This window comes from Benincasa hispida, chromosome 11 (genome assembly GCF_009727055.1).
Source record: "Benincasa hispida cultivar B227 chromosome 11, ASM972705v1, whole genome shotgun sequence".
NCBI lineage: Eukaryota > Viridiplantae > Streptophyta > Magnoliopsida > Cucurbitales > Cucurbitaceae > Benincasa > Benincasa hispida.
This window is the reverse complement of record NC_052359.1, coordinates 23,448,550-23,461,854: the sequence shown is the minus strand read 5'-3', so window position 1 is coordinate 23,461,854 and position 13,305 is coordinate 23,448,550. Positions and strand designations below refer to the sequence as shown.

The 13,305-nt window shown below is 35.0% G+C and overlaps 1 protein-coding gene and 1 non-coding gene across 2 annotated transcripts; one reads left to right on the top strand and one right to left on the bottom strand.

Moving 5' to 3' along the window:
- The first annotated feature begins 208 nt into the window (after window positions 1-208).
- On the top strand, window positions 209-315 carry LOC120092252. Its single transcript, XR_005485962.1, has one exon. It is a non-coding gene; the product is annotated as a small nucleolar RNA R71 (small nucleolar RNA).
- A 9,563-nt stretch (window positions 316-9,878) lies between these two features.
- On the bottom strand, window positions 9,879-12,026 carry LOC120091190 (homeobox-leucine zipper protein ATHB-6-like). The gene is made up of 3 exons (XM_039049090.1): window positions 11,514-12,026; window positions 10,882-11,267; window positions 9,879-10,787 (listed from the first exon to the last, which is right to left on the bottom strand). The coding sequence occupies exons 1-3, from the start codon at window positions 11,575-11,577 to the stop codon at window positions 10,242-10,244; spliced, it is 996 nt and encodes a 331-aa protein (XP_038905018.1). The 5' UTR covers window positions 11,578-12,026; the 3' UTR covers window positions 9,879-10,241.
- Between the last annotated feature and the right edge of the window lie 1,279 nt (window positions 12,027-13,305).

Here is a 13,305-nt window from a genome sequence, read left to right as displayed (position 1 = left end):
AGCACCGTTATTTGCATCAGTGTCTTTGAGTCTCAATCTCTGGTCACTCTCTCTTCAATCTTCATGGTTCTTGGAGATGTGATCCAAGATATTCTTCGCCTCATCATATGTTTTATCAAGCAAACCACTAGCGGCTGCCGCATTGGCAGCGGTTTGCGAAGCGGGATTCAAACCATGATAGAAAATTTCCATTTGAAGGCATTCTAGCAACCCACTATGTGGACAGTCCTAAACCAACCTCTTAAACCTCGCCCAAGCATCGCTGAGCGATTCATCCATGTCTTGTTCAAAATTTGTAATCAGTTTCCTTCGTCTGACGTTCTCGGTAGGTGGAAAATACTTCTTCATAAACTTCTCCACTACCTGCTCCCAAGAAGTGATCTCTCTCGGTTCGAGAGAATAAGCCCATTTTCTAGCCTGATCACAGAGAGAAAATGGGAACAACGTTCGAACTTCCTCGGCAAAGATGTTCGGGAACACAAAAGTATTGCAGATTTCAATAAAACTTCAGAGGTGGGCGTGCGGGTCCTCGCCATGCCTTCCTCCGAATTGGCCTACGGTCTGGATCATCTGCAGCATCACCGGCTTCATTTTGAATCGGCTTCCGTCGAAGGTAGGCCTCATGATTCCCAGAGAGAAATCATAGAGGTTTGGCGATGCATAGTCCCTGATGGGTCTATTACGATCGTTTGCCAAAAGAATTGGATTCGCCATGACATTGTTATCATTTGGTGCTCCATTTCTAGGTTGCTCCGCCATCTCTTCTTTATCTGACTGTGGTTGTTGTTGGCGGTCTCTCAATCTCCTTCTAACTGTTCTCTCAATCGTCGGGTCGTAATTCGCAAGAGAATGAGAGTCTGCAAAGAAATCAAAAAAATTATCGTTACCAATCTATTTTGCCGAAGTCCCCAGCAACGACGCCAAAAACTTGATGTTTGGTTTTATGAAGTGGAAATGTGGATGCTATGCATTGATGAAATTGCGTTGTGCACTCAAGTTTCCCCAGCGAAATCCAAGTGTAAATTCCTCTAAGTTTCCTAGTAAGTCTAGGGTCGAACACAGGGACTTGTGAAAAAAGAATGCGTTGGTAATTTTTATGAAGAACTTTGCATTAATCGGATAAATAAATAGATTTTTGGGTTTGTTGTTTGCGTTGATGAAAAAGAAATAAATAAGGGCGACGGATTTGAGAAAAGGCAGTTGTGTGATAGATGCAATGAGTATGCGATGAACGAGTTGAGAAGATCTTTAGCTAGCGTTACTCAAGAATGCGTCAGACTACGCGATCATGTTGCAACCATGCACAGCAAGTCATTTTCCAACGTAAATGCGATGCTCCTAAATCTAGGACGCATGTGTTGAATGCAAAAGTGTCCATAGAGCTTATCCCTAAATCTCTACTCTTGTCCTATGCGATGATGCAAAATGCATGAAAGCAAGGTGACCGCATACAATCATATCCTATCTCTAGGATGCATGCGATGCGTTGATAACAAATAGTGCTCATTCCTAAGCTCCTATCTCCCGATTATGTGTTCTAATCTGGTTCTTTCGAGCCTAGATTCTAACCTGACCTTCCCAAGTCTAGATCCTATCCTTAGACTACCCTCCCAAGTATCCCTAATGGACAAATGAAGCACACATAAACAAGATAATCGCAAAAAATGAAGATTCCCTAGTTGTGCTAGCTAAATGCTTCTCAACCCATTCAACTGATTTAGCTACTCATGGTGAATAACAGAGAGTGAATAGATATAGAGAAAGAAATTCCATTCTTATAAATGAGTTGAGTACAAAATACCAATGGAAGTTAAAGGTAGAGAGCTTGGTAGTAATTCCTTGCTGACTGAGGCTTTTTACACTGAATTCTCTATTCTATTCTAAAGATGTTCCCGCTTCCGCAGGCGTCGGACTTCTCTTTATCCTTGAAGCTTCCGGCACTTTCCTAAGATTACTGGAACGATCTGCTGGCACAACTTCCTCCCTCGCGTCCGCCTTAAAATGAAAGAAAACTAAGAACAAAAGCGTGCGAACTGAAGTATGAAATCTCTAGCTCCTGAACTCGTGAACCCCTTCTCTTAAGAATGCCCTTGGTATTTATAGAGCATACATGGTGAACGGTGGCTTCTCTCTTACGATTGTAAAAATGGGACGACTTTAATTCTTGATTGATGCACCGAATATTTGTCACCGAAAAAGCTGAATGTACTTTGTGATCGTTATCGGCTGTCAACTTAATTCGGATTCGACTGTCATCAGCTTTCTGTCCCATCGCGATTAATTAGCCTTTCATCCGGATGCGTCCACCATGTTGCGTTGACCAAGTTACGACGATTCTTCTCGAGCGAATGTTTGCAAGCACGATCAACGCAAAGCCTTGTGGTGAAGTTGTGCTCAACCACTGATTTCCTATGATCGCAATTCTTGCATTGCGTTAACGCATATTCTGCACAAAAATACAACAATCAACAGTTCTAATACGCTGAACGCATGCGACCGCAATATTATGAAATTGATGCTTAATGGACGCAAGTTAACATATTTCATCAACGCAATCCAACATTATTTAAGAACTTAGCACTATGATAACATGCATTTCTGCCCGTTATTAGCTAACCGAAGGGAAAAGCCGATTGGGGCAAAAACTAAAGCAATTCCTATCCATTTCTGAAGTTCACCCTGATATTGACCAAATGCACAAACAATCCAAAGGTCACTCCTAGGGTGCCTCAAGGCTATGCAAAATGATCTCTCGATGGAAACAAATGAAGGAGATCGTAAGACATGTTATAAACATCTTTCTCTTACTTACTATAAATATTTTCTCCATCCACTTTGATATTGACTCTGCAAATATCATCCGAAGGAGGACACTCTAAGGGTGCCTCGAGGCTGAGCATGAGTCACATAGTGTGAACTTTAAAGGAGAACGTGAATGGAAAAACAACATATCATACATATCTTTTTCCTCCCACTAACTATTTTAAAACCTAGTGTTTATTACTTAGGTAATGTCGGCTAATAAATTTATCTAAGTCCATTGTTAAATTGGCCCAACATAACTCTTATATTGAATAGTTTAACAATATACGATTCTTGTTTATTGAACACTTTAATAAAATTAATCATTTATTACATGCTTATAAAGTATTTGTCTAATTCACCTTCCAGATCGATTCTCAGATAAAGGTGTCTTCTCATCAGCTTAAATACCCCAATCCTAGATAGAACCTTCGTTAGACAAAGGTTCCTTATACATAATTATTTTATAAAATTAATCTTTTATTCTTTTCAATTAATCCTATTAAAAGAAAAATAAAAGATTAACCCCTTTCTAATCATATTAGAAATGAGTTTTGGTGAATTAATTTTAAACCATTTAAAATTAACTAAGACCTACGTTTGCATGCAACTCTTAAATATAGATTTTAATCTAATTCATTAAACTTATTACAGTTATTAAATAATGAAATATTAGAACTTATACTCCCATGCATCTAATGACATTAATTAAATATAACATTTATGTATAAAATGTAATGTCATGCTCAATGCAATTTCATTTTCATCATATAATATAACACTTATACTAACCACTAATGAAAATAAAACCAGATCCATCGTACATATATAACAATTATATTAAAGTATGATACATAGATATGTTTAATTAAACATGCATTATATAATATAATATTTATATTAAATATGATGCATGTGCATGCTTATAAGATCATGCAACTATATAATTTAACATTTATATTAAATATGATGCATGATTAATATTTATCGTAAGGTGAGATTTTAAAACTATATGGCATATATTATGAAACATATAATATTTAATCATACATCAAATACAAAATTAAAAAAAAAACAACAAAAAAATTGACTGAACTTTGGCACTTTAAAAAATTAGTTAAATTAATATAATCATATCATATTAATTTAATTAATTAAAATAACAAATATAAATAAATAAATAAATAAAACTACTGTTGAAACTGCTCCTGAGAATCGAACCACGAATTGGCGGCCAACTGCACATGCTCGTAACACGTAGAGCATTGAAACGTTGGGCTGAGCACTTGGCGTAGGGTAATGCTATGCTCCTCGCAGTGTTGTAATTCTCGACATTAGCATTGCTACGCTATTGTCGAGCATTGCGACATGGGCCTTCTGTGTCGCAACATAAAGCACAACATTGTAATGTTATGCCTTTATGCTCTAGCACAGAACGCATGTTCCTACTTCGTTCTGAGTTCGTTTTGCTCTGATTTTTATCTTCTCTCCTCAGCAACTCTTGCTGAAGCCTCAAAACACGGACTTACAAACTCGATTGCATAAAATAAACGTCCAAAACAATGGGTCTTACTGTTGGGATTGGTATCCTAATTCTCCTGAAGTCTCGTTATTTGTAATGATACACATTGTTTGATGAATCAAATAATTGTTATTTCATTCTTGCATTTACTCATATCCAATAAACAAAGCTACATGGTTATCTTATGTGAACTTAAGTATATATATGTGATATACAAGTGAATCATGCCTTAAGTGATAACCTAAATAGGTCTATAGTATAAGGATTAAGGTTGGATACCTGATCCTAGAGACACTACGGATACGACCCGCTTTGTCGAGGTTTGCAAGTTTTGTAAACTACTACAAATGGTAGATCTTAACCATTCATGTGGAGACGTGCGAGTGGTGGTGTCCTATATAAAGAGTTTGTATAAGACCGGACCACGAGATGACTAGACTCAGTATATAACGCCGTTGATACTAGAGATTTAAATCTCACCTAAACGACCATAGGTGACACAACCTCAATCTTGAGTGTTTTGGGAACTCCTGCCTTTGAGGGCAGTCCTTTTGATTAGTATGGGTGAGAGTGACCAGATTGCCAACTCAACATGCCTACCTTTTTGGGGACTTGTCTGATTTTGGAGTTGGGAACTCAATTCACAAGATGGAATTCACTCCTTTCCCGAAGCAGGGATAAGTAGAGGGATTACTCCCTTAAGGGCTGATTCTGGGGCTTGAACACAGTGGCCACAATTCTCTTTGGAAGAGAAGACTCAGTCATAGTAGACTATGATTATGTTCATTAGAGGGATCAATGGTACTTAGGAGTTAGATGTAAACTATAGGGCATAATGGTTATTGGCTAATGTGTACTTACGAGCGATCTATGGTGTCGCACTTCTGATTGTTAAGATGATCACTAATAATATATATCGTGGTAAGGAGACTTTAGCTGTCGATCTTTAGTAAGTGTCTGGCAGTTAACGAATGATGGATCCCGTGACTAAAGATTTTAGTCAGTTATTCATGTACCGTTGGAGCTTCGAGCTACAGGTCCATAAGGTCCCTTGGTAGCTCAATGAATTCAGTTAAGGATCGGTTCTTGGTGTTGATTTGAAATGTTCAAATTGACATCGATTATATATGATATGATCAGTATGATGTATAAGATATATCTAGTGGAGGCTTAATGTAAATGAGATTTGCATTAAGTATCATGGAATAGAAAAAGAGCTATGATTTATATGTTTCATGAGATAAAATATTAAAACTATAGGTTATAAATATAGTATAGTTAGTTATTGTTTTATATTATAATAATATTAATTATTGGATAATTAATCTTTTTCTCTAATAACCATTTGAGTGGGAGGTTATTGGTGGTTTCATGGTAACCATGAATAAAGGAAAATTGTTTTCCTAATTTTAGTAAGTTTTAACAAATATTAAAAAATTGTTTTCAAGTTTCTCTCTCTCCAAAAATAACCTCACAGAAGTTGTTCAAGTAAATAGATTTACTAAGCGACAACTTGGAGCGAGTTAAACGATCGTGTAGTGTTTGTAGGTGACAAATACGCAGCTAAGTGATGAGCTAAACGATCGCTTAGCTTTTGCTAGACAATCACTTAGCTTTTGCTAAACGATTGGGCATCGACCTATATGATAGGTTCAGTCTTCTCCCACTTGCTCAATCGTTTATACGATTGTTATATCCCCTACCTTCTGTCTCAAACCAAGTTCACACAGAGCCCACCCTCTGGATTCTCACATCGAGAATACCAAGGTAGTCTTCTTGGTGGTGTCATATTCAACTCAACACCGTCGAGGTTCTATGGAGGCCGTTTGTGTTGTTGAGGTGTTCGTGACCTAGGCGATCGCTGAGTTTGAGTGTGCGGTGTTCATGCTGTGTAGCAGTCGCGTTGGACGAGCGTTCGAGGTTGCCATGTTCAAGCGTTCATGATCAAAGAGCGTGGAGATGAGTCTACAAATGTGTGTAGATTTCTCCTTGATTATTTATTGTATCATGCTATAATTTCTGTAATGAATGCATAACCATGTGTTTCTGTTTATGACTGTAATTGTAATGTTCATACATGATTGTAATTTGGAATAATCTTTCCACTGCTCATGGAAATCCTCGTGATCGATTTCCTTCACTTACAACTTTAATCAAATTTGAAAACATCAAATTTTGAAAACCAAAACATTCATGATACAGTAAACACCCACCATTTCTTTGATTTTTTTTTTCAAATTGAAAAACAAAATTCACAAGCTGCCTCTGGTATCAATCAAAGGAATAGAATTCCTGTGTGGAAGCGTGTGAACGCAATTTGGAACAACATAAAAAAACAGAGAAATTCATACACAATGAACAATTGGATAAACATTACAAATCTTTTATAAGCATGTTATCTACTGAAGGGAAGAGAGGAAGAATGATCACGAGGAAACTTGCCCTTGAAGACTCCTCTTCATGGTATTTCCTCTCCAAGTCACAAATAGTCTTCAACTCCTCTGTACGATCTCAACTTACAAAAATTCTTTTCCAACGAACAGGGCACCAGAAAAAAGGTTTCCTTGTTATTCTCCGACAAGGAACAAAAGATTGTGGGATCCTTGGTTCTTGGGAATGGAAATGAATTACAGTAAATTCTCTTGAGAGAGGTGGAGAGTGTTGCCTTTTTCATTCACTGTAACTATTATAGAACAATAATCCTCCTTCTCCAGATTTTTTCTTCTTTAACATGAGAGATATGGAGAAGGGGAGTTATAACCCCCTTCTTCCAATGCCTAATAACTCCCACAAGGTAGTTATTATTAATATTATTTTTATTAATTTAACATATATACTCTAAATCCCATTTAACATATACATATATAATAAATTAATAATATTAATTAATTAACAATTAAATATCAATATTTAATTTCATTTGAATCATATTCAAATTTTATCCTATAGTATTTATATAAATCACATTCACATATTATATAGTATTGTAAATCATATTTATAATTAACTATATATTATAATGTATCAACATACATTATATTAATTTGAATCTTATCCAAATATTTATCTCTTTTATTAATTATGAATCATATTCATAATTAACTATAATGTATCAATATATATTATATTAATTCCCTTATACATAGTATTAATTATAAATCAAATTCATAATTACCTATAATGTATTAATATGACATTATACTTTATAGTAATCATATTAATATAAAATTTCTCTTAAATAGTTTGAACATTTCAAATTATACCAAAACCATTTATTCCTTGATTTACCCTTAGTGAGCTAGCAATGATACAAGATCAATTAATTAAACTTTTTAATTAATTAACCAATATTCATTAACTGCTGATCACTCCACCAAAGATTGATAGTTGCACTATTCGCACTGTATATATTTATGCAACCACGAGTATAACTAATCAATAGTAAGTTGACCCTTCACGAATTGCCTGTAACTAAAGTTGAGTCAAAGTAACGTTTTACCCCTGTAGTTACATCTAACTTCTTAAGTACCATTGATCCCTCTAATGAATAATTAGTTATAGTCCAACTATAAAGTAGATTCCTCTTGGCCAGTGAGAGAATGAGAGCCCTCATTGTTCAAGACCCAGAATGAGTCCCTAGGGAAGCAATTCATCTACTTATCATAGAACCGGGAAAGAATGAATTCCATCTTGTGTAGCTATGTTCTCAGCTCCCTACTCGGACAAATCTCCAAAATGGTAGGCATATTGAGTCAACGAATCTGGTCACTCTCACCCATATAGATCAAAGAATTTCTCTCATAGACAAGAGTTCACAACTTACTCAAAGATCAAGGTTGAATCACCTATGGTCATCCTATTGAAATGTTTATCTCTTCAAGTAATGGTGTTATAAAGAGAGATTAATCATTTCACCGTTCGGTCTTATATAGACTCTTTGTATAGAATACCTCCACTCACATGTCTCCACATGAACGATTAAGATCATATCATTTGTAACACTTTACAGCAACTATAACAATTACGTAGTGAGTCGTATCCATAGTGTCACTAGGATAAGGCACCCAACCTTATCCATATATTACATACCATTTAGGTTATTGCTTAGACATGATCCACTTGTATGTCAACCACATACATGTTTTAGTTACATAAAATAACTTTGGATCTTAATTTATTCGATTGAGTTAATGCATAAATAAAATAACTTTTGTTTTATTAATAACAATTTGTTTATACAAGTTTACAAACTACGAGAACAAAGAGATTTAGAACATCAATCCCAACAGTAACAAGACTAAGAAGATAACAAAGTTTGAGCCAAAAAATAGCACCCCAAACCCATTTTGGTCCTAGGGAAGAGGGTTAGTTGGGTCAGGCCTAAATCAACGTACTTGACCATGGCCAAGGTCGAGGCCCAGCCTAGCAAAATAACTAATAGAGCGTGTCTCTTGTGTGCCCCGTTCCAAAGCATCACCTTAGGATCAAAATTGGACTAAATAAGGTGTTTGGCCTCAACCTTAACCTGACTGAACATAAAATGGGACACACCCCTCAGCCTGGTGGATGGAAAATTATCCCAAAGCTATTCTGAAACTCTATTGAGACAACCTAGGTCGACCACTCCTATAAATACATTATTATAGCCTTAGGGAAAGTAAATCCATTATCCACTCATAAACTCTTAACTTGTTGTACTTTTCTCTCTGACTTAAGCATTAAAGCTTGTGTGGCGAGCACCACACCAATATGCAAGTCTTCTTATTTTGTAGGCTACTCTTTTTTCCGATCCAACAAATTTATCATTGTTGACACGTGAAGGCAAAGTACTTTGACCCTGTTTAAATTTTAGTATCAACATGAGCTATATATATGCCAAGTTCAATATAGTTCCAAGGACAACATATACAATTGACTAAAAAGTTTGATAGTCAAATATCTACTCATGTCGACTTTAAAAGAAAGAAAAGCTATATCTACGTGAATTTAACGCGTATTTGAAATACTCTCATCAATTAACCATTATTTTATATATTTGGTTTTTTTTTTTTTTTTTTGTATTATTCTCCAATGATAATTATTTAATTCCATTAACATTAAATTAAGAGTTTGGAGATTAATTAAACCCCATTTGATAACTATTTCGTTTTTTATTTCTTGTTTTTGAAAATTAAGTCTATAGATACTATTTCTACCTTCAAATTTCTTCATGTGTTATCTGTCTTTTACCAATAATTTAAAAAAACTAAGCCAAAATTTGAAAACAAAAATAGTAGCTTTAAAATATTTTATTTTTATTTTTGAAATTTGACTAAAAATTTAACAAAAAGATACAATTCATTATAAAAAATTGAAAAAACATAAGCTTAATTTTGAAAAAAAAAACAAAAAACAAAAAGATTATAAAACGAGACCTTTTTTATTATTTTTTATTTTATTTTATTTTTTTTAAGATTAGAGACTAAATTGATAATTAAACTTAAATATGAAACCTAAAACTAATCCTTTTCTTCTCAATTTGAAGTCCAAATAAAGTTGAATGGAAGTTGTAAAGTTTTGTTTGAACAACGGCAAAAGAGCGAATATTATAATTATTTCTCCATTACATGATTTTTTTTCTAACACCTATTTGATCTTCTCTGTTTTTTTTTTTCTGGTTTTAATTTTTACAACTTGGATTTCAGTTTCGATCCCCTCATGAACTCATGGAAGAATCAAAGGCAAAGAGGAAAAAAAATAGCCCAAATTATTTTCATGGAGAATCCCACCTCAATTTCTCCATTAGTCTCCTCAATTCACTTCATCTTCTTCCTTCACTCCATTCCATCCATCTTCAGAATTAACTTACACACCCAAATTTTCAAAATCTACTTTCCCTTTTTATTCTCTGAAATTCCGCCTTTATACCGCCATGGATTTAGCTCCACCAGTGCAAAGTTGGAGCTTGCTCATCGGAAAAGAAGTTACAAGTCTCCTCTCCGCTGAAGAAATTATGCTCCTCCATTTTTGGAAACATCTGGGTTTGTTGTTGATACCCCTTCTGAAACTGCAAGTAATTGAGTTTCACGGCGGCGGAGGGCGGCGGAGATAACGCTCCAGTCATTAAATGGTACTGCTGGTGATTCTGCAGCACTCCGGGTGAAGAAATCCCCGCTGTTGGACTGTAATCTTCGTTTAAAATCGCGCTCGAATCGCTATCGGATGATCCATCTTTGAAATCGGGGAACAATGTCGCTTCTTCCATTGGTGCCTCTTCCCCTTCTCCGCCATTGCTGTTGAAGCTCTCGTAATTAAAGTCTTGGGACTCACTCGCCGGCGGAACAGAGAACTGATCCCCCCCAATTTCCGGCTTAGTTTGTTCGATCGGAGCATTTTCAGAATTAGCCGCCACCACCATTTCTTCCTCCACCGAAAGATTACTCTCTGAGTTATCTTCTTGAAGCTTTGTTTTCAGTTCCCGAATCTGCAAACACAATTTTACAGTCTCCATTATCACCAAATTTCTCATACTCGAAAAGAAAACAAAAGGGGGTTTCGTTTGGGGTTTGTAATTTTACCTGTTTGAGGAGAGTTTGATTATCATTTTGGAGAGTTTCAAAACTAAGTTTGAGATTCTCATAATTAGTTTTGAGAACGCCATAGTCTCTTTCTAATTGCTTAGTTTTCCATCTGGCTCGACGATTTTGAAACCAAACAGCAACTTGTCGAGGCTGTAATCCAAGTTCTCGAGCAAGCTTCACTTTCCTCTCTGGTTCGAGCTTGTTTTCAACTTCAAAATTCTTCTCTAGAGCCTTCACTTGCTCCACACTAAGTCGTCTTTTCTTCTCTGAAACATGCCCTGATTCTTCAACGCACCCTTCTTCATCAAACCCATCCAGCATAGACTGGAATTCTGTGGCGTAAACATGGTTACTGTTCTTGTTTCTTGGACTCTGTTCATGATCTGTACACAAAATTGGAAAAGGATTACTGAAAAATAAATGGAATCTTGCAAAACCCAGAAAGGAAAAAGGCTGATTGATTGATTGATCGACCATTCCATTGTGAACTGAAGTTTAAAAGTAGGAGGAGACAGAGAAAAAGAAACCCACATGGGTATGTCAAAAAATTACAAGTACAAAAACAAAAAAGGAGTGGAAAAGGAAATTGGTTTTTGATTTGCTTTGCTGTTTGAAAAGAAAATTTAAACCTGAAGATGGGCAAATGGAGATAAGTGCACCCAAGGAATCTGAGCCGACTGCTGGTCTCTTCATGATTGAGAATCAGCACAAAATTAAACACACAGAAAACTTAGAATATGATGATGATGATGATGATGATGATGATGATGATGGGTTAGTTTTGATTGTTGTTTATTTTAATGAGAAGAAATTTGGAATATGATATCAGTGGAAGGAAGCAATGAAGGCAAAAGTCCATTGTGTAATGAAAGAAAAAGAAGAACAATTTGTACAGTGTTGTTCACAATGACTGTACAAACACTTTCTTTTCCCCGATTCATCATCATTGTTGTTCAACATTTCTTCTCCCTCAGAGAAACCCATTTAAAATCCCTCAACTCCAAAATAGGAAGCTTATAAGCAGAAACCCAGAAGAAAAGAGGAATCAAATTAAGGAAATAAAAACAAGAAGAAACGGAAAAAAGAAGAGAAATGGGGAAGACGAGTGAAGCAAATTCACAACCCAGGTAGGCTTTCACACTTTCTCTCTCTTTAAATAAATCAAACTTGGGTTACAATTTGACTGAGGTTAGGTAATGCTGGAGTTTGGCTACGCAAATCGCAAATGAAATGAACTCTAAATTGCGATGCAAATGCAAATTTCTTCTCACCGGCTATTCCCTGTTCTTCTAAGCTTCTTTTTTTTTAATAATCAATATTAAAAAAAAAAAAAAAAAAATCTTATACACATCCTTTTTTAAAACGGCTCGGCTCAGCTCGGCTCAAGCTTGGGGATTTGAGCCGGTGAAGATTTGGTTGGCGTCAGCGTATCGGGGGGCCGTCACAGCGGAATTGTCTCCGCAACCAATCGACATTCCCGAAATCGTGAATAAATTGTATATATTTTATATTCCAAATGAGGGTAAGTTTTTATGACTTAATTACAAATTTACTCCCATGGTCCCTACACTTTTTACCGTGTATGTAGGTCTTAATTTTTTTATTTTGTGTTTAGTTTTTAATTTTCAAGTTATGCTCCAATAAGTTGATGAATTTTTATTTTATATCTAATAAGTCATTCATATATTCAATTCTTTAAAACATTGATAATAATTGATTAAATATATAAATATTTTATGTTTAATGAAGCCAGAAATTTAAATTTTTAGATATAAACTTGAAAATCTTAGACTCCATTTGGTAACTATTTGATTTTTTGTTTTTGTTTTTTTTAAATTAAATCTATAGACACTACTTTCACACCTCCAAATTTATTCATTTGTAATCTACTTTTTATTAATCGTTTAAAAAATCAAGCCAAATTTTGAAAAACTAAACAAAATAGTTTTTAAAAACTTATTTTTTGGTTTTAGAATTTGGCCAAGAATTCAACTCTTGAACTAAAAAAGATCTTGTAGGAAATGGGGAGGAAGCAGACTTAATTTTGAAAAACTAAAAATAAAAATAAAATGGTCATCAAACAGGGTCTAGGAGATCTATTAGACACAAAACTAAAAGTTCAAAAATCTATTATACAATTTTTAAAATTTAAAAACTTAATGAAATAATATTGAAAATTTACCCAAAAGGAAAAAGTCATGTCTTGGGATATGATTGGCTAGTCGAGTCAGTAAAATATATACCAATAAAAAAAATCAAGTTGTGCTTAGTCTGACACTCTACAACCTCAAGTGCCAGAATCCTAACATTGTCGGCATTACACATAATCAAAGGTTAATATTAGAGGAATGACCTATAAATAGCCTTATTCAACAACTCCAATAGGGAAGAGTAAGTAATCTCCAAAAGAGAACTTTAACC